This window comes from Haliotis rubra, unplaced genomic scaffold (genome assembly GCF_003918875.1).
Source record: "Haliotis rubra isolate DU_JTF1 unplaced genomic scaffold, ASM391887v1 Scf814, whole genome shotgun sequence".
Lineage (NCBI taxonomy): Eukaryota > Metazoa > Mollusca > Gastropoda > Lepetellida > Haliotidae > Haliotis > Haliotis rubra.
The window spans coordinates 168,185-194,446 of NW_025767540.1; the positions used below are offsets into that span (position 1 = coordinate 168,185).

Sequence of the window (26,262 nt, forward strand, 5' to 3'; positions counted from 1 at the left end):
TGGTTAAATGACAATATTAAAATAGATGGAAAACCAATTAATTATAAACATTATTCAAGCAAAGGGATTACTTATATAAACGACAAGGTAACTTTTTAACGGTGGAACAATTAAGAAAATCGTTTGGGTGCAAAACTAACTTCCTAGAGCGTCAAGGAATAGTGGAATCAATTAAATACTACTGCAAATCCATAAACATCCATATTGAAGAAAACATCCAAGCCCTGATCTTGCCATATCTTTTACCAAATATAGTAGGAAACCCAAAAGGATGTAGAGATATTTATGACATACTCATAAATGGTAAATTTAGAAAACCTTTAACATATCGAAACAAGTGGCAAAAAGAACTTATCGAGTCTATTGACGATAATATATGGGAAACGATAGAAAAAAACAACCTTTAAATCGTGTAATAATAGTGTAAAACACTCGTGGTTTCAATGCAGCATACTGCATAGGTTTCTGCCAACAAATGATTTGCTAACAAAAATGAAATATAAAGATTCCAACAGATGCACATTTTGCAAATCCGAGAAAGAATCAATTCTACATCTATTTTGTGACTAAAGTCATAAAAGCTATTTGGAAGAAAATAGAAGAATGGATATTCGAAAAAACAGGGTCAAATATTATCTTTTCAAAGAAAAATATTATTCTAGGATATTGTGAAAAGAGAAACCATGCTCTGAATTTGATAATAACAGCAGTGAAATATAATATATACAAAATGAAACAAAGAGATTAAACACCAAATTTGAACTACATTATAGAAGACGTAAAGACAACATATTATGCTGAACGTTTTAATGCCTATTCAAATTGCAAATATGACGGCTTCACAAAATTTTGGTCACTATGTCACAACCTGTTCTGTTAACCTAGCGCTATATATAATGTACTGCTATTACATTTTCAAGTACCTATTCATTTTGCCTGTAAAGACTTTGTATATATTTGCGAATCGTGATTATACCAACCCGTTATGTTATGAACTGTATGACCTGGATTTATGGACAATCAAAAATATAAAAATATTAAAAAAACCCAAACAAAATGGTAAAATTTGTCAGATAGGGAATCGAGTCTACACATAATCAACTGACAATGCTTCATGTGCTCAGCTGCCGACAACCATGGTATATGCCTGAATGTAGCTCCTGCAGAATGGGCAGCTCCGGTCCAAGTCAGTGATGATCTTATTCACACAGTCACTACACAAATTTGCGTGTGCGCAGGGAGATCTCTTTATTGCCCTCATTTTCGAAACAAACAGCATTGTTGATGTCTGGGCCCCTTCCATACTGGGTGTCAGACATGTTTGCTCTCTTCCCATATTGACTTCCACCATCCGTGTCATCAGGGGGGCGACGGCCGGTCTGGTTGTTACCTGTAGAGAAGAAAAATATTATGGCCAGTAGACCACTTGACTACTCCATTTCTTCGAGGACATGGAGCCTGTAACCCATTGAGCAACTCACGGGGATGGGGCAACCCCTCTAACCACAACTATCCCTCTAACCACAACAATCCCTCTAACCACAACAATCTTTCTTACCATACCAATCCCTGTTACCATGACAGAACAATTACTCTGGGGTTGTCCAAAGAAGTACAGGTCCTTGGGGTCCAAGGTGAAATGTTGTGATGGTAGTGTTGTTTAAAGTGATTTAAACTATGGATAGTCAGACATTGTGTCACTGTTTCAACTCTCATTGTTACAACCTCTCTCACCATTAAGGTCACTCTAACCATTACAATCACTTCCCATGGTTACAATCACTTTTCATCACAATCACTCTCAGTGTCACAATCGCTCACATTGTCAGTCACTGACAGTGTCACAATAACTCTCCATCACAATCCCTGACAGGGCCGCAATCACTGACATTGTCACAATCACTCTTCATCACAATCACTCTCTATCATAATCACTCTCAGTGTCACAATCACTGACATAGTCACAATCACTCTCCATCACAATCACTCTCTATCATAATCACTCTCTGTATCATAATCACTCACAGTGTCACAATAACTCTCCATCACAATTACTCACAGTGTCACCATCATTCTCCATCACAATCACTCTCAGTGTAACAATCAATCACAGTGTCACAATCACTCTCAGTGTCACAATAACTCTCAGTGTCACAATAACTCTCAGTGTAACAATCAATCACAGTGTCACAATCACTCTCAGTGTCACAATCACTCTCAGTGTCACAATAACTCAGTGTCACAATCACTCTCCATCACAATCACTCTCTATCATAATCACTCTCAGTGTCACAATCACTCTCCACCACAATCACTGACTGTGTCACAATAACTCTCCATCACAATCACTCACAGTGTCACAATTATTCTCCATCACAATCACTCTCAGTGTAACAATCAATCACAGTGTCACAATCACTCTCAGTGTCACAATAACTCTCCAACACATTCATGCTCCATCACAATCACTCTCAGTGTCGACGTCACAGTCACCAATAATGTTACATCCCTGGTACAATATTACAATCACCTTGACAAGCTCTCACCTGAGTTAGGCCATTGACAGTGCCCCCTTGTCTCAGGAAACCCATCTCCGGTCGCTCTACTCTTATGCAAATTGTAGTAAATGATGCAGATGGCAACTACCGCGGTCACCATCATCAGGGGAATTGCTGTTGGCAGCATCCTCAACCGTACACCAAGTGCTCTTTATTTTATCGCAACACAGTAAAATGTCCCACCTGCGAAACCTGCGAACATAACACACATCATAAACACTGACATCTGACTATTATATGGACATTTAACATTGGAAAGTAGAGCACAACTATAGTATGACCATAAAGTAGTGACATTATCTAAAACAATTTAAACCCTACCAAACTACCCCATACTTCTACCCCCAACATATTTTCCGGTCAATTTCCCAAATTCAAACTTCACATAAAAATTCAATATGCAACCACCCCTTCAGGTTGGTTTCAGTGATGTTCACCCTTCTTTCGATCTAACACTAAACATGGTAAATGGCCTGGCGGACCTGTGTGTGAAACACATGTTGGAAAGTGCAAGTAAAATCTCGAAATCATCATCAACTAATATGTAATGGTCTCATCCTTAATGGTGCTAAGGTTTGAATTGGTGCTCCGGAGTGCGATCCCAACATACACCAAGACTGTGCGAGTCAGCAGATAGTGCCTCTTGAAAATATCTCTTTTTTGAGTACAGACTTGCTCTCAACTTCCGAAGAACATGCTTCAGCTGATTAGCGCAAATCTACAAGATTAACCAAAAGCACTATCACAAATAGTCATGTTTACTATGTGATCGGTGTTGTACTTTGACCTCCAAACTTAAGCAATCATTTAACCCAGAATCCAAACACAGGAGGATTCAGTGTGAAAGCAACAAATAAAGACACACATTACAGGGAACAAGTGTATGATAAACTTATGACCGTTTACATATCAATACATATTACTGCAAAGTAATTACAATGACAGGATTACAATAGGGTGGCAATATTTGATGGAAGTAAAATTACACAGGCAGTTTGTCATGCATCCGCCGAGCAGGTAGGATAGGGGAAGACCGCAAAAAGACAGCGTGAAGAGTGCGGACAGACCAGCAGGAGGCATGCTATGGACACAGAGGGACGAACACTGACCAGCCTATCCAGGCGTTCTACTGGTCAAGTGTCAGTCTGACTTCTCTGACTTCCCTCCATAGTGCCTGTCGGACTCTGTGTGAACTGTTCACACTGCCTCACATAGTTCAGTCCCTTCTGGATTCCGCGACAAATTTTTAAGAACTCCACGGCAAACATAAGTAAATTCTGAATCCCATTTTTCAAAATTACGCAAAAAAATCTGCAGTTAAAAACTTGAAAAAACATACAAACTAATGCAATTTAAAAGTTCAAAAAGATCGATTTTATGAACATAATTGCAGTAACAAACTCAAATAATATTATTGTAAGGTGCTGAAGAAAAATGTCCTTTTCTGACTAAAATTTAAATTTTATACTTATCCTGACTCATGCTACAAGCTTGTCCTTGCGAATGATAGTGGAACACTTGAAATCCCTTTAAGTTCCCTTCTACAAAGCGGACGTAAAATCACTACTCACCAAGGAGTTGCCTCCCTTGCCCCTTTGGCGCCCTTTTGGTCACAAGACCGACCATGCCTTGTCACTCTCTCCGTTTGAATGCCGGACACCCGGATTTACAGGGAAATCCAGAGTGCCATAAGAGGGGAGGTTGGGAGGGCTGACCTCATGAGTCAGGATAAGTATAAAATATCAATTTTAGTAAGAAAAGTACATATTTTTCCATATCCTGACTCATGCTAAATGCTTGCAGAATCCGTCTGAATCGGTGGTGGGTCAGGCCACTTCTGGATTCTCTGGCTGTAGATTTACGTCCTGTATTACCCCCATGGGAACTTATGACGGCACTGCTGATGATTCTGTTCTTTCAACTTCCTCTGATGAGTCTGGGGGCAACCACAACTTGTCAGATTTCTTCCGAAACTTCTGACATTTTGTGTGGATTATTAGATATACTAATGTTCCATTAGTTATCTATTGCAACTCCATCTCTTGATGCGCGCATCAAGTGGAGATGCGACCCTTGTTCATGTACGTGTATGTCCTATACAAGTACAGCGTCTATCACTCATGCTAGCCTGTCCTAGGCGTGTGCATGGACTTTAACCATTAAAATTTGCTCTCCAGAGCGCTGTTTTTCATAAGTCACGTGATAAAAAGGGTGATATTTTTCTCAGCGCCTTTGTTGAACCGTTAGTTGTTGTGTTACAACAAGTGGCCCAAACTGGTGAATGTCTGAGACTTCTTCGGTGGCAATGTCTCTGAGGTAGTGGTTGGCAAACACTGTGTGTGATTTCCAAAAGCAGCCCTCCATTATTGTTGTAATCGAGTAGTTTCAAAAGAGCAAGTGTATACGCCAAGGCTCTGACTTCGTGGGCATTGCAGGCTCGTGGAGGCTCAAGTCCCGCTGCTTTGTAGGCCCTTAGTATAACGGCTCTCATCCATATCGATATCGTTGTCCGTGACACTTCCGTGGGCGTCTCAGTAGATAAGGGGATGAATAGGCGTTTGAATTTTCTTCTCCTTGTTTTTGTCCTTTGTAGGTAGACTTTTAAGGCTCTGGCAGGGCATAAGGATAGATCCTGTTTATCCTTTGGTCCAAGGACTGTAGAGAGTGCTTGGATGTGGAACTGTCTGTCAGGCTGGCCGGGCAGTTGTTTCTTGGCAATAAAATCCCATCTCAGTCCTAGATGTACGATGTCTTGATTCAAATCGTGTTCGTTCGAAGTACAGAACATGTATTTCTGACATCCGTGCTGCTGTTGCTAGGGCGATCAGGAACAGCGTTTTCTGAGTCAGTAGTTCAAAGGATGTCCATTTTAGAGGCTCGTAGGCATCACTGGTGAGATGTTGTAGAACTATGTTGAGATCCCAGGCAGGAGCCTTGAAATACTTTTGTTGGTCTTCCAACTTGAACGAGCGTAGTAGTGCCAGTATCTCTGGTACTTTGGTCAGCTTGACACCCGTCTTCATGGTGATTACTGTGCTGAGCGCAGCCAGGTACATTGAGAGCGTTGAACCTTTTAAGTGTCTCGTCTGTTGCGGTATTCCGTCACTAGAGGATGGGTTGCGTTTACCTCTGTAAAACCTTTCCTCGTTGCATACTGTTCAAATCTCTGTCACTTGTCGTCGTACAAGTTGCGAGTTGATCTGTGTAGAGCTAGTGTCACTGCTTTCGCTACTCTGGTGGAGTACCCTCTAGTCTTCAGGCAAGCTTTGATACGCTCCACCCGTGTAGCTGGAACAATGCCTGATTCCCATGAGCTTGCTTGGTGTGTGGATGGACAAGCAAGTTCGACCACTCTGGTAGTTTCAGGGTTGGACTTTCCAAGTTCTTGTATGAGGACGGGAAACCATACCCTCGCTGGCCAATACTGCACGACCAAACTCAGTTGCAGCGTTGTCGTCTGCTTGATTTCCTGTGTTACTTGTGGTAGTAGTGCTGGAGGTGGAAACGCATAAGCGTTTAGTCCTTCCCATGAGATGCTTAAAGCGTCTGTTGCCAATGCCTGAGGATCCGGAATCGGAGAGACGAATGTTGGTAGTTGCTTGTTGAACTTTGTTGCAAACAGGTCTATCACCGAAACTAGGAACCCTTGCCGTGTCCGTCATGGAAGCGGGAGATGATCGATTCTGGAATCATGGCTTGAAGCTTGTCTCATCAATCTTCGGGTAATTTCTTTGAGAGGCATTTTAGAAGTTGTGAAGATGATGTACATTGGATATTTGATAAGTGATTACAGCAGAGGAGGTTGATGTCCATCTGGCTTCCATGCTCCCCTCCTTTGTGCTTGTAATCACAACTATTGTACGTCAACTCATCAATTGTATAAACTCAACTCTAATCACAATCAATCACTCTGTACATCAACCTCCTCTGCTGTAATCACTTATCAAATATCCAATGTACATCAACCTTGTTAATTGTATATACTCACTATACAGCTATGTATATATTCTCCTTGCTTCAGTTGTTGTATCACTTGCTTGATAACGGTCTTAGTTCCTACACCAAAACGTTGCACTCATTGCAATAAAGAAGTTGACTATCCTTAGAAATCAGTTTTTCTTAATCTTCCGGTAATATGTAATAAAGATGTTGTCACCAGAATCCGAACAATGTGCAGCGATGATGCATAATACGTTGTCTCTAGATCAGCAAAAATCTATGATGTACTGGGACTGCCATTGATGTCAAGTCTACTTATAGTCGACCGGCTGCCGCGAGCAGAAACCGTCTCACGCTTGTCGCTGCAAGTCCACAGATAACCAATATTAAATCTGCTGACAGGAGAAGTCCTCTATGACCCGTGAAGATAGTCGAACCACGCTGTACCCTGCTAACTGGAGAGTAAATGGAGCCTTTCCCACGTTGAAAGAGTTGTTTACAACTGTAGACGACTTCCTGGCACGTGACTGTGACATCACCGGTGTTGCAGGTAAATGATCCCCATACAATCTTGTGCAGTCGTTGATTTCTTCGTCAACACGGCCTTGTCTGTAACCTCTCTGTTCGGCTTGTGCCGGAGTTGCACGAGTGAACACGTGTTTTGATGGCTGAGCCGCGTAGTGCCGATGTAAGCAGCCTGTTCCCTGTCTGTTGTGACTGTATTCTTCAACTTTATAATCTTTACTGCCGTCGTCATCTTATACAGATTCATCTTCACTGTTTCATCGGATGTTATCTGACATCGTTACTTCAGGTGTGCGTCTCTTCCTTAAACCACGCGTTGATCAAACATAGCCAACATCTAGTTGTAGTGTCCAGTTGTGTTATTTTCTTATCTTCCATCTTGAAGATCTATTACGGGATTCACCGATGATCTTGTAATCTCAAACCCTGATGTATCATGAAGGGCTCCGTATGATGAAGGGGGAAATCTGCCATCGTTGAACAGCGGGACAAACTGACTCTGATTATAATCCTCCCCGTGAGTGCCTGTGCGCAGGTTGTTGAAGGTCCAAGTTGGAAGATCCGTATCTGCGCAGTCTGTAGAATCCTGGAGAACGACTGGATCTACTTCGGTGCTAAAATCCTTCCTTCTGAGACGCTGAAACAGCGTGGAGGCTCCGTCATGGACTGCTAACGCTAAGCTGGCGTTCGTTGAATCCTCCAGGGTTCTAACTGCTGATACTTTTGACGGTAAAGATCTTCGCGAACGTAACCATTCGTGCAGGCCTTCATCCAAGAGAGCTTGTATAGCTAATATACCTTTGCGCAGGGCGACTGTCATCGGAGGGGTCTGCTATGCTGAGCTGACGTTAGTAGAGTTCTCCAGGCTTCTAACTTCAGACGGTGAAGTTGGACATTTCCCTATCTGAAGATCCATAATGACGTGAGTCTCTGTACGTAGATCTGTATGTAGAGCTGCGTGCAGGTGAACGGTCCTGGTGTGACTGTGTATTCCTCCTGGAGTCTTGAGATATCTCTCTAGGCCTTCACGAAGGCTGATAGACGTAATCTCCCCTCTGTGAGATGTGGAGTGCCATATCTGCGGCGTCTGTAGGGTTCTGGAGAACGCTTCAATCTGCTTCTGTGTGGAGAATCTTAGAGGCTCCTTTGGGGACGTCTCAGGCTGAGCTGACGTTGGTAGCGTTGTCCAGACTTCTAGCTTCACTCGTTGAAGATCGTCAGGTGCGTGGCCTTCGCGCAGGCTTTCTCTTCAGCCAGGTGCGTTGGAGAGGCTGCTGAATCTTCATGCTGGCTTGTAGTCATCATAGTGGACTTCGTAGCAGCTTCCTCTTGCGTGAAGCGACGTTCCATCATCGACATAATCTGATCTGTAAACTGTTGCATAAACAGCCCCAGGTTGAAGTTCTGCGACGTATGTTGAGACTGCTCCGGGGTTGATGATGCTTCTGAGAACGTTGAGGCCTCTTCTTAAGTAGGCTGCACTTGTGAAGAGTTGATGCTGCTGCTATCTCTGGTACCCGATGTCTGTGTTGATGGAAGGTCTTCTGTCAATGTCTGCGCTGATATAGTTGCCGATGTAGCTGTTGAAGCAGGCTTCGTCTTCTTGCTGATGACTGTGACTTCAGGTATGATGATGGGAGGATCATCATACACGTCTGCTTCTTCCAGAGGTACAATTTCGGCAGTGAAGGATCTCGTCTTCTGCAAAGATCTGTGAAGAGACTTCGACAAAGTCTTAGGTGCTGTAGACTTCTTCTTCTGCGCTGAAGAAGATCTCGTCTTCTTCGTCTGCGAAGAGGACCCGCTCCGTTCACGATGATCTCTACTAAATCGAGACGGAGTTCATCACTGGAACAGCAACCTGCCCTCATAAAACGCTCGGCAATTACTGGAATTATGAACCTATGTTATCAGCGCAATCACTCGATTTACCAGACATGACTTGTGAATACCTTCTTACCCAGTCCTTTGCACGTCTATGAAGAGAAAAAAGGTAGTTATTAAATTCAAAAGTAGTTAGTTTCTGACAATGTTTACAGCGAAAGCTGGAAAAACATGTCGTAGTGCAATCAGGACATAATATATGCGGGTCAGCCACAGACAGCCGGTAGCTACAATGAGTAGAAGTTTTCATCAATTGTAAACCAGATGAAAAACATGGCACACACAACGTATGAATTAGACTAAATATCAAAACAATTGATAATGTACAATCCAAAAACCGTATACAGCTGCCATTTAGATGTAAAAGGTCCAAAATAGAAAAGGATATGTTCCATATAGGGACCCAGGTGCTCTCACAACCGTCCTCAAGGGCGAAGAAGGAGAGAGTGACAAACATGGCATGGTCATGTGACCGAAAAGGGCGCCAAAGGAGGCAAGGAGGACTACTCGTGGGTGAGTGATGATTATACGTCCGCGTTTTAGAAGTGAACTTCAAGGGATTTCAAGTGATCGCAAAGAGAAGGAGACAGCATTAAGCAGGAATCAGGATAAGGAAAATTATTACCTTAGGAATAAATCATCTTTAATCGTGAATATTTTTAAAATATCATTGTAACAAATGTCGCAGTTCGTTTTTGTGAAACCAATTATAGTTTGGTCATTTACCCTGACTTATCGTTTCGGTTGATAGTCAATCTTGATTCAACTTTCAAAATATGTAAATTCCGGGGCACAAATATGGCAAATTCAGCAGGTATTCTGCATGAAAATGCATTTTCCGTGGAACAGATGATTTTCTGCATCAAAAGGTAATTTCTACAACCGCGGAATCGCGGAATCCAGGATGGACTGATAGTTGTACTGCGAGAATAAAAACACCCATTTTTTTGTATGTCACTACGCCTCGTGTTGTTTGAAGAGTGACATCCATCCTGGATTTGCCCATAGCTTTCTAGAAGTTTCCCGGCAACACTAGATTACAAACGGATCGAAACAAAGTAGTTACACATTCAGTGATGTCAATACAATGACAACTCTGTTTTACAAAGATTACACTACCATACATATTGAGTCACTGACACCATGACAATCAAAACTCTTGAAAATATAATGGAATTTCCTCAGTTTCCACGGGATGAATCTGTTAAAAGCACTGAGATAGATAACACAAACCTTAACCTTCAACTAACCCTTGACTGTAACGTAGAGCAGTCCTGAAAGAGACCAAACGCTGACCATTCTGAAGCACTGCTTGAAAACAATAGCTAATGTGAGTGAGTGAGTGAGTTAAGATTTAAAGTCACATCGGCAATATTTCAGCCATATCGTGACTAAAACTAGTTCTAAATTTGTAATACAGACATATTATATATAAAACCCTGTCAACGAAGGACAGTAAAACAACTAGAATATCACAATTAGATTTAAAACTAGTGTGGAAGGTTAAAACTAATAGCACTATTAGGACAATACAAGATAAAAACAGGCTATAGATCGCCAACAACTGAAGGTAGATCACCATGCTAGGAGCCATGGGGACTTACATTACTTTGCTACCTGCATGGATCCTAGCTGGATTTACACCATCCCTTCAGCCGCTGGCGATTGTAGGAAAATTTAGCCAACAGTTAAAATAACAAAAATACTACTTTTAAAATGTCCTGGTATATTTTTGACTGAAAGTTTTGGGACTTACGTACCCTCTCAGGAGGACAATAATTTTACGCTACTTCAACCCCTTTGAGGGTACAGCCACTAACAATCTCAGTGACTAATTTAAATTACCAAGAATAAAATATTTATCTATTTACAAATCAGTTAACAAATCTAATTCTTTTAAAAATTCAATAATTAAATGATAATTAACATTATAAAAAGATCCTTCAATGTTTTGACATTAAAATACTTATCCCTTGTGATGGAATATTCAACACAGTCAAGCAGGACATGCTTGACCGTGATTCTTTCATCACAAGGGATACAAAACGGAGGATCCTCACCTTTCAATAGGTACTCATGAGTATATCTTGTGTGGCCAATACGACATCGTCGTATGATGACCTCTTCAAATCTGGACTGACAACCCAAGTAGGTGTAACCAATAGTTGGTTTGATTGCATGTAATTTATTGATACCTACTTGGGCATCCCACTTCTTTTGCATCAGATCGCGGATGTATGTTCTAATGCTGGCTTTATAATCAGAGTATGGGATCAGAAGTGGTGTCACAGATTTGTTGAGTGCTGCCTTGGCAGCAAGATCAGCCATTGTGTTCCCAGAAATGCCAACGTGGCTGGGTAACCAACAAAAGATGATGTCGCATTGGCCAGTAGCAAGTTCATTGTACAATTCAATAATTTCTAATAAAAGTGGATGTTTGCAAGAAAGATTTTTAATAGCCTGAAGACACGAAAGAGAATCTGAAAAAATGATATATTGTTTATATTTACGGTGTTTATTAATATATTTAAGAGCTGTTAGTATTGCGTTTGCTTCTGCTGTGAAAATTGAACTGTCATTGGGTAGTCTGGAAGATATTGTTTTGGACCCAATGACAGTGGCACAAGCAACCGCGCCACCATCCTTGGATCCATCTGTATATAAGGATTTATAGGTATTATATTTATTTCTTAATTGACTAAATTCTTGTTTATACTGTAAATCATTAGTTTCGGATTTTTAAATGTGGTTAATGTTAAGTCAACTTCTGGCCTCACCAATTGCCAAGGAGGAGAAGAAAGAAGACGAGAAGGAGATATATTATCCAGCTCAATGCCAGCAGCAGAAAGGAATGGTTTAATTCTGTGCCCAAGAGGCGGAACAAGAGAAGGCTTTTTGTTGTACAACTGCTCATAAGAAGGATTGAAAACACAGTTAAATGCAGGATTAGACTCGTTAGAATAGAGTTTTGTTATATACTGCAAAGATAGTTTGATACGACGTTGGGTAAGTGATGGCTCATCAGCCTCAACATAGAGACTATCAATTGGAGAGGTTCTAAAAGACCCAAGACAAAGTCTTAGGCCTTGGTGGTGGACAGAATCAAGTAGTTTTAGGTTGCTGTTGCAGGCTCCACCATATACGATGGAACCATAATCAAGTTTCGAGCGGACCAATGAACGATATAGGTGGAGGAGGGTAGTTTGATCCCCTCCCCACTTTGAGTTGGAAACAACTTTCAACAAATCAAGGGCCTTCAGGCATTTAGCTTTAAGTGATTTAATATGCGGCAAAAAGGTTAAATGAGAGTCGAAAATTAGACCCAAGAACTTGGCCTCCTTGACAACTTTGATAGGAGTGCCATTTAAAGATAGTTCTGGGTCCTTATATGAGGCTTATATTTTCTACAAAAGTGTAGACAATTAGTTTTGGACTTGGAAAATTTAAAGCCGTTTTCAAGACACCATTTATTTATTTTATTTAAACACAACTGCAATTGCCGTTCAATAGTATGCATATTTTTACCACGACAAGAAATATTAAAATCATCCACAAAAAGTGATCCATCAATTGAATCGTTTAAAACCTTGGATAAACTGTTTATCTTGATACTAAACAATGTGACAGACAAAATACTGCCTTGCGGGACACCCTGATCCTGATTGTAATGGTCAGACAGGGTTGAACCCACTCGGACTTGAAATTGCCTGTCTTTTAAAAACTGTGATATAAAAAGAGGCAAACGGCCTCTCAAACCAAAATCATGTAAATCCTTCAAAATGCCATGCTTCCAGGTTGTATCATAAGCTTTCTCAAGATCAAAGAAAATTGATACTGCATGTTGTTTATTTACTATAGCATTTTTAACAAAGGATTCTAAACGTACCAAATGATCAATGGTACTACGATTTTTCCTGAAACCACATTGAATGTTGGTTATAAGGTTATTGGTTTCAAGATACCATGTCAATCTATTATTGACTATTCGTTCCATGGTTTTACAGACACAACTCGTTAAAGAGATTGGTCTGTAATTCGACGGATCAGTATGATCCCGGCCAGGCTTTGGAATAGGAACAACAATGGCATCACGCCACGAAGTTGGGAAATTCCCTGAAGTCCATATTTGATCAAAAATGTCTAAAAGGATTTGTAAACATGATTCGGGCAAATGCTTCAAGAGCTGATAGTGAATATTATCAGCTCCTGTTGCTGTATCGTGAGCTTGCTCAAGGGCGGTATGGAGCTCATGTAACGAAAATAGTTCGTTATAATCTTCACCGTTGTCTGAGATAAAATTTATTCTTTTCTTCTCCTGTTGTTTCTGATACGTTTGAAACTCAGGGACATAATTAGATGAAGATGAATGCTTGGCAAGAGTTTCACCAAGTTTATTTGCAATGTCAGTTTTATTAGTCAATAAATTATCACCGTCCTTCAAATGATGAACGGTAGATTTGGAACCTTTGCCCTTTATTCTTTGGATCATGTTCCACACTTTTGACATAGGTGTACGTGAATTTATTTTAGAAACATAATTTCGCCAAGACTGACGCTTATTTTGTTTAAAAGAACGTCTAGCCTTAGCATTAGTAATTTTGACCTTGTCTAGATTATGGACAGTAGGGTGTTTGCGAAAATATTTTTCTGCCTTTTTCCTACATTTTCTGGCCTGTTTGCATTCATTATTAAACCATGGTTTACGAATATGCGGAATTGCAGAGGACTTAGGAATTGTTTTGTCAGCAATGTGATTTAGTATATCCGAAAAAGTCTGTATAGGATCTTTACTGTTCCTAAAAAAGATCATGCTTCAAGTGTTCAACACACAGTTTCTCATATAATGACCAATCAGCCCTGGCGAAATTTCTCCTTGATAAAGGTGGATCATCACCAGGGCTGATTGTTTTGAGAATGGTAGGGAAGTGGTCACTCCCACATAGGTCATCATGGACCATCCATTCAAAGTCATTATACAAGTTTGAGTCAGCGAGAGACAGATCAAGGGAAGAATAAGTTCCCGTAGCTGGATGAAGATAAGTGGCTGAATCATCATTCAAAATACATAAATTATTATCGGCAATGAATTCCTCAATAATTTTACCTTTAGTATTAGTATGGACACTACCCCAAAGCGGGTTGTGTCCGTTCAGATCGCCCATGATGAGACATGGCTTTGGCAGCTGATCATACAGATTTTGCAGATCCGACAGTCGGATATCAAAAGATGGAGGGACATATAAACTGCACAGCGTCAACGCAATGTGCATAGTCAGACGAACAGCTACAGCTTGGAGATTGGTATTAAGAGGGACAGGGCTATGTATGATGCCCTGCTGTACCAAAACAGAAGCACCACCAGTTGCTTTATCTCCTGGCGGAGAGAAGCAGTGATAATCACTGTATTGTCGTAAATTGAATGAGTCCGTATTTTTTATATATGTCTCCTGAACACATAATGCTGAAGGTTTAAAATCCTGTAATAACAATTGTATCTCATTGAAGTTATTCTTTAGCCCTCTGCAATTCCATTGAATTAAATTGGCCAACTGAGTCATGGTGGCTCAATTGGCGATCTCTCTCGAGAATGTGAGTTGGGTAGGCTCCTCCGTCTGTCCTGTGAGTACGGAGTAACCTCCATATCCAGAGGTCCAAACGAGTTTTGTGTTAGAACCTCTGAAGGTGATGAGACATTAGGCGATTTGTCTCTGTTTAGTTTTTTTCCTTTCTTCTTCTTTGGTTGATCTCCAGCCAGCTGAGGATTGTGACTGTGTAGAGAGCTGACATTCTGTCTGGAATCCAGACGTAGACTGGGTGACTCGGGAAGTAGGTGGAGTAAGTAAAGTTATTGATGTAACAGGTTTTTCTGACTTGGGTCAAGTCAAGTCAGTCTAACATGCAGTTGAGGACACCGCTACAGAGCGGGATACTGCAGCTGAATACGTGATACTCTGAGGGGTTGAAGGCTGATTATTGAACATTTTTTTCGCATCAAGGTAGGGAATATTCTTTTCACATTTTATCTTCATAATTTGTGATTCCCTTTGATACACGGGGCAGGACCTGGATGAAGCAGAATGTAGGCCATTACAGTTAGCGCATTTGAAAGTATTCTGACAATCTGTACCATCATGATTGTCCCCACAACGGTGACAAACTGCAGAATTACGGCATGAGTAGGTCCCATGACCAAAATGCTGACACTTGTAACACCGGAGTGGATTGGGGATATACACATCCACCCCGATGTTAAAGTAACCTGCCTTGATCGACTGGGGAAGAGCTGATCTGGCAAAAGTCAAGAGATAGGTGTTGGTTTTTTATTATTTTCCCTTCTTTTTTGATCGTAAAACGCTTCACCGCTGTAACAGCCTGATCTTCAAGCTCTGCAGCTATCTCCTCCTCGGACATGTCAGAGAGACAGCGAGCCCTGTCTCGTATAATGCCACGGCAAGAATTGAGAGTCCTGTGCACGGACACAGCAACCTCCACAGTTGCAAATGTTTTGATAGACAAAAGATTTAGAGATTGCTGTTTCCGTGCGCACTCCACCAGAAGTGAACCACTACGGAGCCGGGTGACATTTTTAACCTCACCACATATCCCATGGATAGCTTTGGATATGGCAAATGGATTTAGTTTTATTGGTAGAAAATCCGAAGCTTCAATTACTAGGAAACGAGCCCATGAATCAATGTTTGGCGAATTTGTTTCAGTAGAGTGATCAAGTTCGTCTAGTCGTCGCTTTTTCTCGTATCGAGATGAACCAGCTTGTTGGGATGCCATCATGAAAGGAAAAGTATTCAGCACCCTGCTCCCCACCCACCATGGAGTGTCAACAAGGACGGTGTCAAAGAGCACCGGATATCCAAGATGCTGACACCAGGGATACAGGGATGTTATACTCCAGAGACAACGACACAAATAGCTATATTTATCTACCAAATCAATGTCAGGCTGGTTCGGCCCATGACAATAAATTGGAGACATACATCATTTGGAGGTCATTATCACCAGATTGGCCCATGAGCCACCGCCTTCTGGCATAGAACTCTAGGCAAGTTAACATAATAATTCGAACATTGAGGATAAAAAATAACCAAGGCCAAAATAAGCAAATGTGCATATAATAGATTCACCATGCACAGGGCTTGGCGTGACCAGCCGATTGATAGAACCGGGCCAGTTCTACCACCCGTCTAGGTGAAGTAAGGGCCAAAGTGGTGTGTTGGGCAACAGGAACACGGTTCCAGGATCCTATTGCCCTCAACCACCAGAATCCCGTCCTCCACCGACACACAGGGGGCGCAACCCACGGCCAACGGGTTGGTGGACCAAATATATCCCCGGGTCCACAACGGGGGTTGAAGGGCGCTTAGCGTGACCCAGCACCCACCACGAGGAGGTGGCCCTTCATGGGTGCCCTATCCCAATTGTGTAGATAGATGCTCACGCTGTTGACTCAATTATTTACAGACCGCCGCCATATAGCTGGAATACTACTGAGTGCGGCTAAAACTAAACTCACTCACTCATGACAGAACATAAAGGATAAACTAACAAATAGAAATAGTCTTTCAAGTTTTGTGTACAATGTGACAATGTGTTAAAGGTAATGATTGGCTACATACGATCAATTTGATTATTTTTTATATTCTACTCAAGATTTCGATAAACACTGGCATCTAATTTATTCAAGCTGGCTATGAGTTTTTTCAATTTATAAATAAGGAAAACACACAAGCTTTCTCTTTCATTTGCCCTCAATATAAATCATGACAGAAACCATTAGACCTCCTAATGACCTTGACACTGCTGCTTTCCTGCGCCATGTACAGTATTCATTCAAATCCTACATTCAACAGTTTGAATGGCATTGTTGACATCTTGAGAGAAGATGCAAAAGTTACATCAGTTTTAACACTAGTTGTTGTCTTCAACAATACTTCAATACTATCGAGACGGTATGCATCAGCTCCTCATCTTTTACTGCACTTGAGTCACATCCCCTGTTTTTTGACACCTGCTTCTTGAGCCCATGAAATTGACCATGCACCTAATGATGCCATCATGATAGACACTTCAAGGCCCAGTGAGGACAACATATTGTTTGCCACTTGCTGCTGAAGTCCTCGAGTAAGCTATAAGAGGATAGATATTCAAAAAGTAATGACAACAAACCTCAAAACTTACATTTTCTCTAATGCACAATATAATTAGGGGATACTAGTAACTGTACTGTGTTTGACTAATTGGGGATGTATACCTGTGGTTATATAGCTGCAAATTTAGTTATCTGTGATGCGTAAGCGAAGTCGATATAACGTTAAATTTGGGGCTATGTAACCATTGGTATACATCCCCAATTCGTCAAACACAGTACAGCTCTATCCCCATTTTAATTCAACTCGTTTTGCACTGTTTTTTCGTGAAAGAAATTCATTATTTAAACCAGGTCAAAGTTCCTCTAGGTCAAAGGTTAATCATTTCACTCCTTCAACTTACACCATCGCCAGAAAAAATGGTTCCCTTTTCAAACTTCAACACGTTTATTATGTGCACACTGACTAAATCTGACAATGATGAATAAATCATAGTGTTACAGCTAAAATTTGCGGAATTATCATGAAATCGGTCTCTAATTATCAGAAATGAACGAAACGCTGCAAATGATAATGGCCCGCTGATTCCTTAATGATGGGCCATTCTAAGATGCCTAGCGGTTAGAACAATCGGAAAAAAATACATTATCAGACAATAAAGGTATAGTTTTTTGATGACGTAACAATTGAATAACGTTATCCCGTCACTGCGCCATTCTAGTGTGCCCCCTCGTAATCGAACCATTTTACATTACGTCACAATGTAAGCGACGTCACGATGAATGTCAGTTGTCATCGCCTCGTACGACCTCCTGCAGTAAACTACTCCGTTGCATCCCGTTTTTTGCTTTGCAGTTGCTTCACGCAGCTAACATCACAGGTGGAAACATTACGTTTATGTTTTACGACGGTAAAATGTGTCAATTCGACTCACAAGTTTTCAGCGACCACGGTAGCGTTCGCAATGTTTACATTCCCACAATGCAATCGTGGAATGTAAACTGACTACTCAGCTTCATCTTGATGTGGGTGCTGGTCGAACCCTTGGCTCGGGGATGATGCCACTATACCCGTTTCACGGTATTCACCGTGGGTGTGACGTTTAAGACGTTGATACCGGGTTATAAGCCAAATTTTGATCGGTGGTGGCGATGACTATTTCGTTGTTGTAGCGCACCACTTTATGGATTCTCAGTTGCATGTTGCTTTCGGGGCCATGTACAGTCCCACTCCGAACACGTAGTCGGCTTTCGACCGGGCATATTCAACACGTTTTAGTAGCGTTGGATAGCACTCAGTAGATCAACTGGAGCATTGATAGCATCCTCAACACGAACTGTTTCTGCGCGTCGTAAGCCGTCCCTTTACCCACGATGTCGGAATGCGTTTGTGTCTGCGCTCCCAGCAGTGCCCAAACATACGTTCGAATCGAGTCGTTCAAGTGTTCGGTGCCGGCACGAGTGAACCCTCTCGAATCCAGCATGAACATTTTCCAATCGTCCGCAAACCCCTGCTCAAACCTCCAAACACAATAATCCTTGCTGTCATCGAAAATCATGAGATCATCTCTCCACTCGTTACTTGTGACGTAAGCACCTGCATACGTTTTACCACCCCATTCATTCAAGGTCTTGCTGGCTTCTACGAGGGGCATATTGTGAACGATAGGAATACCCAAAGCGTGATTCACGCCTGGCAAACGCCAATCCATGTTCGGATCGATTTCGAATTCGTTGCAAATTCTTTCGTATGCCCGTCGATCGTACGGATTGTTTACCGCATCCAGTGCTTTGTCCTGTGGAAGCGGAGCACTGATTTCTTTGAGGATACGTCTGATCTGGTAGTACACGTGAAACATAAACACAGACTGACTCAGCGGGCCACGTCGAGTGTCGCTCAACATCACACCTCACCCTGTCGTTGTGCACCACTCGGCAAAATTGAATTGATTCTGCCAGAACTGCATCGGGTTGTTAAACCAAGCATGTACCGTCTTAACGTTCGTCACCGAAAACCCGTAATTTTTAAACACATAGATAAATGATGCTTTGAAATGCAACCCATCTGCAACCACGATCTTCATGTGTGTGAAATCGGAAGTATCGCTTTTAGAATAAAACACTCCCGGTTTGTACATGTTGAATTGTTATATAATATATAATATATATATCCAATATGTACGTGGCGGCTTCCGGGAATAATGGCGTTGGGGCGTTCAACTGCTGCGATCGATAACACGTCCGACCAACTTTCGAAGTCGCGCACTCTGCGATATCACCTACTACCAGCGTCGGACCAACATCAACAGCAAAACAACAGGCTGTTCGTCGCAATAATGTCCGCAATAAGCCAAATAGCGGACGGCTACTACAGTGTGTCTCTCAATGAAGAAATCTTCAAACCTGTGGGGCCGAACTCAAAATGAGCGACTCGAACAGCATGGTCGTGTTAGTCAACAACGGAGAAAACACTTTGAGACTCAGCCATTGACTAAAGCGCTTTCGGGTTTACGACATTCCACCAAAACCACCGTGACCGACACGAAATTACCCGATCTTTGTTCACGTAAGTTGAACTGTGCATTCATCTCGATCAGCTGAGCACAAGCAACAACGTTCAAGGTGAACGCCCTTCCACGCTGTTGAGAGCCGTACCGGTGAAAACGGAAAAGTATAACGATGGCAGAACCGAATCGTTTTCGTCACGGCAGTACAAGAAATTAACCCGAGGCACCATCTAGGAATTAAAAGTATCTGTTTTAGATATAAAACATAATCCTGTGAATATAGGATACCTCAGTGTGATGCTGCACATACAATAATGACTAGCGCCCAAGGTCCCGGAATGCGATTGAAAAAATGCTTTAATATAGCAGTCTCCGACCTCGGGGACACGCGCGGATTCGACAAACCAGGAATAGACGGTAAACTGTATGCCTTGCAACTGAAAAACAATATTTACAAACGCGTCGAAGTCCCCGCCGCCGGGAGATCTGGCAGTAACTTAGACGATATCGTTTATACATCAAGAGCTGTGAGTAACACTCGGCACGACCTAGTCCGCAATGACGAGGATGAATAGATGATATACCCAGCGTTCGGCGGCAAGCTGTACGACTTAAACGACGTCGAAACCACGGTCGTCATTCGAAACAAGCAGTATGCCCTCGTCTTCACCGACGACAACAAATTGATTTTAACACAATCTCGAGTCGACTGGTTTCTCAACATCACGCTCGGCTCTCCCTACGTGTTCACTGAAAACAAAGACCACTACCTAAACAAAGTCGTGAAAAACGGAACCCTGCTCATGGCTTACGTCCTGACGCATAGGAGCAGTGTAATCATTAGCGCAGTCTCAGGTATGGCAGCCCACATGCTATCGAGTAAACCCGGGGAGCAAAACGTGGGGTTGCGTGTCTGAATTCGAGGGCGTTGTCAACATCCTGGAAAGTCTACCGGCGAATTCCACGCTGGTCATCCAAGTCTACCTCGGTGAACCATCATCACCAGTCGAAATCGTGAAAGGAATCAAACTCCGGTGGACCAAACAACATCAATATCACGTTTGTTCTGTTTACGTGCGGGTGAACGTCGATTCCCACACCTGTCTGCAGGGAGTCACCGTGACCGTGGAAGACACGATATCGCTCACCAAAATTTTCCTACCCGACAACGTACATCTCATGGGGTTGCAGTGCACACCTGAGAAATTATCAGAAAAACAATTGGAAACTATTTTATAACATTTTATATACATGTAGACGATGAATCATCATCCCAACGTCACGCTTGGTGATCTAGGAGACACGGAGGGGTTCGATCTGCCTGGTGAGAAAGACACCTTGTACATCCTACATTTGAAAGACAACGTGTACGAGCGGGTGCCGCTGGCAGACTTTAAAGAGCCTGAATGGTTGATCAACGTGACCCTCACCGCACCTTACATCTCTTTAAACAAAATTTGGTATGTCTCCGAAATTAGGAACAACGGCGTCTTTCTCGCGTCTTTCATTCCGAATTTTAATAATATAATGGTTGACCAAGTACCACATCACACGTGCAACATGTTAGTTTCAAACGGGGATTCAAATTTAAGGTTCGACTTACCCGATCACCTATCAGATCTTATGACTATGAAACCAGGCTCCACACTGATCACAGAAGTCTTTCTCGTTTACACTGCTAGTATCGTCATACAACTGGGATCGGAACCTTACTGAGATTTATACCACCCTTAATAATAATCCCCCATAGGTTTCGTATAGACCAAGATTTACCTATTAGCCTTTCCCATATTTTCCTGTACGAGGATCTAAACCTTATAAGTCTCAAATACACTGAGCAACCATTAAATAAAACACAATTAAAAAATCTCTTATAATATATATATATGTACACAGGATGGGGCTGTACCCATGGTCGTAGAAGAACTAGCGAAGACACTGGAAACCGTAGACGGGTTTCGTTTGAGACAGTTACGTGACATAAAACGCCAACTAGAACAAGATCGTTACAAACGGACAGCAATATGTAAGAAATACCATAGAGCTTTCGCTTTCAATTTCGTGTATGGGGCTGATACCACCCTTATGGCAACCAGCATGGGATTAGGGGCGGTAGGTGTCGGGTTGTTAACCACCATCGTAGCCGCACCTATAGTGCTAGGCATTGAAAAAACAGCTGGGGTGTCAGGGTTGGTGGGGTTGGTGTTTAACTCTTTCAACACCAGTCAACCAGAGGCATTTACTGCCATGACACCGAGTTCCCAGAGACTCTGAGGTCATAGATGAAGCCTATGTTTATGAAGGAAATTATAAGCTTGTAAAACGTTATTGCTTCTACATCCCATACACCATTTAAAAGATCTAATCCTACTGTTGATAAATATGAAGTTTATTTTTATAATGTTATTCAAATAATACAACTACAACTTAAATAAAATGATTTTTGAATGAAAATGCAAGCTTACATTTATAACGTCCCGATAAACAACGAAAGAAGCAAAAACTATGGCGATTGTTTTCCATGTCATAACATTCCCATGCCTTTTTCTTTTATATTTTTTTACGTCATCAGAAAATTATTATAAAAAGATTTCTTAAATGATATGTATGGTCCCTATTTCCAGATATCTGTGGTTTTCCGCTCGTAACATGACATAACAACGGAAAATACCTCCGTTTTCGAAGCGTCGTATGAATAACATGGGAGGCGAATCGTTTGATGTCGGGTATCGTTCGAAAGCTCTGAACATCAACAACATCACTGAACCCTTGCCGAGAGTATTTTCACAGTTGTAAGAAGCAATTTTATTGGATAAAAATTGGTTTCTAATGACGCTTTTTCGCCACAGTCTGCTATAAGGGTCGTGACTGGTCAAAATCAGACACGTGACCTAAGACAGCCAATCATATTACGGCAATGGATACCGTCCCCGTAAACGAAAACCTTTCGATTTAGACCACAGGCGATCGATGCATGGGATACGCCCCTTATACTACTATAGGAACAAGCACAGGCGATCGATCGCCTGTGAAATAATGCTATTTTGAACATATTAAGCAAGAAATCGCTACCTATACGTAACTTATTGAACTTATTGGACGTATCGTGCTAGGTTATGACCTGTGACAAAAATGCTTCATGTATATATTTTCGCATTAAACATCGTGTCCGAGCGTGAAGATTGAGGCGGCGAGTGCCGAGATGTCACTTGTCAGTGACTTGACTTGCATTACATGATCGCACAAAAAGATGGAAATAATAATTTTATATGTACGTTTGACAACTTTTATGAATGTTTTTGTTGATTTTATTCATTAGTTTATTCAATTTATTTAATGAATTCCTCGAAACATCGTTACTTTGCTCTTTGACAATGTTATTTTGGACCCGCTGCCGAAGCATGTGTCCGAGAATCGTTGTTTTCAATAACATTGCGAAAAGTAGTTTATATTTTTAATTCTGCTGATAATATATGGGTCATTTTCAAAATAGGTAGGATTTTAAATTCTTTATTACAGTAAAATCAAACTCCTGAAAATTAATTTAGTTTTAATTCAAATGAAATCTCAAATACTTAATTATTCAATTACACAAACATGCAGGCTCAAATTTATTAATTGGCCTTTTAATTGATACATAAGTTATTAATAGGGTGAGGGAAAGTCCTGACCGTTACCATTTCTTAATCAGAATAAGGATTTTGAAATATAATTCATAAAAATCTTTTAAAGATGGCATACACAGCTTTTACACCGACTTAATCAAACTTGAAGGTAAAAACTATTATCATGAATCTTGAAAGTGTTATTTTGTATCTTTCATTTATTTACCACAAAATAATTGCATTTTTCTAAAGCATTATTATGCATATAGTTTTCAACAGGTGAAATTGTCTAAAATAAACATCAGCTACTAAGCCCAGGACATCTTTTGATGACACCAGCATAAAGAGGAGTGTTTCATGTATTATCACGAATTAATTACAGCAGTCAATTAACACCAGTAACGGTTAGGACAATAGTGGTAACGGTTTGGACAGGAATGGTAACGGCTGGACATAAGCATTAAACAGTTTAATTCAACATAGAAACAGGTAACATGAAAGGAAAAAATGATATCATTTACTTCAATTGCTAACCCTATTTTGGACAGACAGTGACATGTGTATTAGAAATTGTAACTTGTAACAAATGTGACATATTTTCTTCCATGCTGTGGTAACGGTTTGGACATTTGTTATATCAATATGAAACTTGTGAATGAATTTAGGCTTTTGAATAAGAACAAACTGTAGCTTCTAAAGAATAGAAAAACACACCTGTCTAGGTTGAAAATCACTTATAATCTAAAGAAGAGTGCAATTGGGGAACGAAAATTGAATGAATAGTAACGGTTGTGACATTATTGCTAATGGCCAGGACATCAGTGTAACAAACAAATGTTATCCCTCTAAAACGTTGCAAAAGATTCAATTCTGAAAGATACTGCAACAACTATGAAACTGTACACATGCTACACAGGCCACTGCATAGATATCATTTTGCTGTTGATATTATGGTGCAATGTTAGTCTCCACGAAATATACTTCTTTCATTCACTCGGATACCGTTAGTTTTTGTTAATCGTGAGATGGTAACACATATTTATCAGATACAAAGGTTTGGCCAACATATTAGCACCTAGCAAATATTCAAAGTAAATGGTAGCCTTACATATCTCACAGTTAAAGTTAAAACAGTTTACACCCAAAAAATCTTTAAAGGTTGGAATACTGAAAGTTGTTTACCGTTACTACATTTTGTCCAAACTGGTACCATAGATGTCCTAACCTTTACCTTTAATTTATAAAGACTATAGATCTTATAGAAAATAGAAACTTAACGTATTAAATTCGTTTAAAGCAGATAGATAAGTAAACAGAAAATTATTATCACACCATGGAACATATTCTTTAAAATAGAAATTTATTAAAGATATGTCCAGACCGTTACTATTATTTGTCCAAACCGTTACTAGAGACTGTGTTTTTAATGCTACTACATCAAAACTCCTTTGAACAGTAAAATTCCATGCTTAAACTTATCTTAACCCTAAAAGTAATTATAAATTTGTTATATTTCAAATATTAATGAACAACTTTTTGAAATACAAATCATTTTGTCCAAACCGTTACAAGGACTGTCCAAACCGTTACTTTGCAGAATGGTAACGGTTTGGACAGTAACGGTCAAGACAATTTGTAAGTAAATCTAAAATAAAAAAATGAATGATCCCTAAAAGATTTCAAAGGACATGCCTTCCACCTTGTCCATTTCTGGGCAACATATCAATTGAAATTTAAGAAAACAAAGAGATATATTTAACACAAAATACATTGGTAACGGTCTGGACAATTAAGGTTGATACATAACATTTATACTTATTTGATGGTGTCAATTTTCTGCAAAATGTGTTGAATTTCATTATTTCATCTGCTGTCACATGCACAGGGGCTAGCTCAAGCAGACACAGGAAGTAGTATTACAATCCAGCTCCAGGTGGAAATTATTGCAGGAGTTTCATACACTGGTAACGGTCAGGACACAAAAACACTGGACAAGCATGTTACAATTTGTAGAAAAAAACTTTTTTAAGTTAAAACAAAATTAAAAGCAGTTTGAGTATGTTTGATCAATCCTAATTGGCATCATATGAATTAGTTTGTTTATTTGCATTTATATTTACATTATTTGTGAACATTGATATTAGGACCGTCACCTCCGGACAGAGCAAATCGGCCAATTTTGACCCTAAAATGTTGCTAAATATAAATTTCAAAATGACAAGACTAATGATATACCACATTTACTGACTACTAAACATCTAAATATGTTTTCTAGCACAAAAGAATCCTTTTAAGTTAACAGAGGTTTTTCTTTATTTGGAACGGACAGAAACCCTACCAATTTTGAAAATGACCCATATGATAAATTTAATTTAATAAAGTGTTTTCAGACATTGTGAAATGTGATAGATTTAATATATGAATCATAAGTCAGGTAGGTTCCTAAAATTATGTCTCATTTTGAGGTGACTACTGCCTGGCCGATTAATCGGCGTCCGGTGTCTGGGGACTCATAACGTTGTGGCCGCTTAAAAGCGGCCTGCAGTGTTAATTTGGGTTAAGTTTGCATCCCGCAGATTGCATCGTAAAGCGCTGAAACACGGTAAGTGAGCGTATTTCCACGGCACTCACTGACAGTGAAGTCTCCGAGGAGGAGTTTGGTCCTCTCTGAACTCGCAAAATATCACAAAATGAAACGAGATTCGGTCCAAGTCTCGTAAATGCACTGCCATCAGTGAAGACGAGAAAAAAAAGTACATAGAACAAGGGATACAACAAGCCCAACAAGCTTTCATTACGAAAACCAAAGAAATCATAGGAGATTCATATTAAATTGTTTCGCTGAGATCAACATTATACAGTTTATTGATGTGAAAATTTATTACTAGGACAAACAACACATACCTTCCTGTCGAGTGATCACAATAGTGCAGGTGCACAGGCGATCGATGCATGGGATACGCCCTTATACTAATTCTTTCAACAGTCCACCCATTCAAAGTCCAAATCATGAAATCACACCACAGTCTTTCAGTAATAGACATTTGACCGTGAATTTGGTAATAATATCTGTGTGACCTTTTAAGACGAACACGGTCATTCTCATCTAGAGAACAGTAGAATCTAGGATCCTTGGCACACTG

At 40.7% G+C, this 26,262-nt stretch overlaps 2 protein-coding genes and 1 long non-coding RNA gene across 4 annotated transcripts in view; 2 read left to right on the forward strand and 1 right to left on the reverse strand.

Annotated features, from left to right (window-relative positions):
• Nucleotides 1-19,846, forward strand: LOC124261893. Its single transcript, XR_006894459.1, has 3 exons — nt 1-87; nt 13,887-13,891; nt 19,837-19,846. It is a non-coding gene; the product is annotated as an uncharacterized LOC124261893 (long non-coding RNA).
• Nucleotides 1-26,262, forward strand: part of LOC124261895 — an 87,145-nt gene that overhangs the window by 21,515 nt on the left and 39,368 nt on the right. The window lies entirely within an intron of this gene.
• On the reverse strand, nt 793-26,061 carry LOC124261890. Of its 2 annotated transcripts, XR_006894456.1 has the most exons (3): nt 26,024-26,061; nt 2,547-2,750; nt 793-1,390 (listed from the first exon to the last, which is right to left on the reverse strand). XR_006894456.1 is itself a non-coding variant. In XM_046696258.1 (2 exons), the coding sequence occupies exons 1-2, from the start codon at nt 2,683-2,685 to the stop codon at nt 1,215-1,217; spliced, it is 315 nt and encodes a 104-aa protein (XP_046552214.1). In that variant the 5' UTR covers nt 2,686-2,747; the 3' UTR covers nt 793-1,214. The 2 variants fall into 2 exon arrangements, 1 of the variants encoding a protein (XP_046552214.1); XM_046696258.1 differs by lacking the exon at nt 26,024-26,061 and having other exon boundaries at nt 2,547-2,747.

Bases quoted from the DNA above. Each gene is read 5' to 3' on its own strand.
- LOC124261890 (XM_046696258.1), bottom strand. From the start codon at position 2,685: ATGCTGCCAACAGCAATTCCCCTGATGATGGTGACCGCGGTAGTTGCC. The intron at 1,391-2,546 runs GTGAGAGCTTGT...TCTTCTCTACAG, and splicing joins CTGTCAATGGCCTAACTCAG to GTAACAACCAGACCGGCCGT.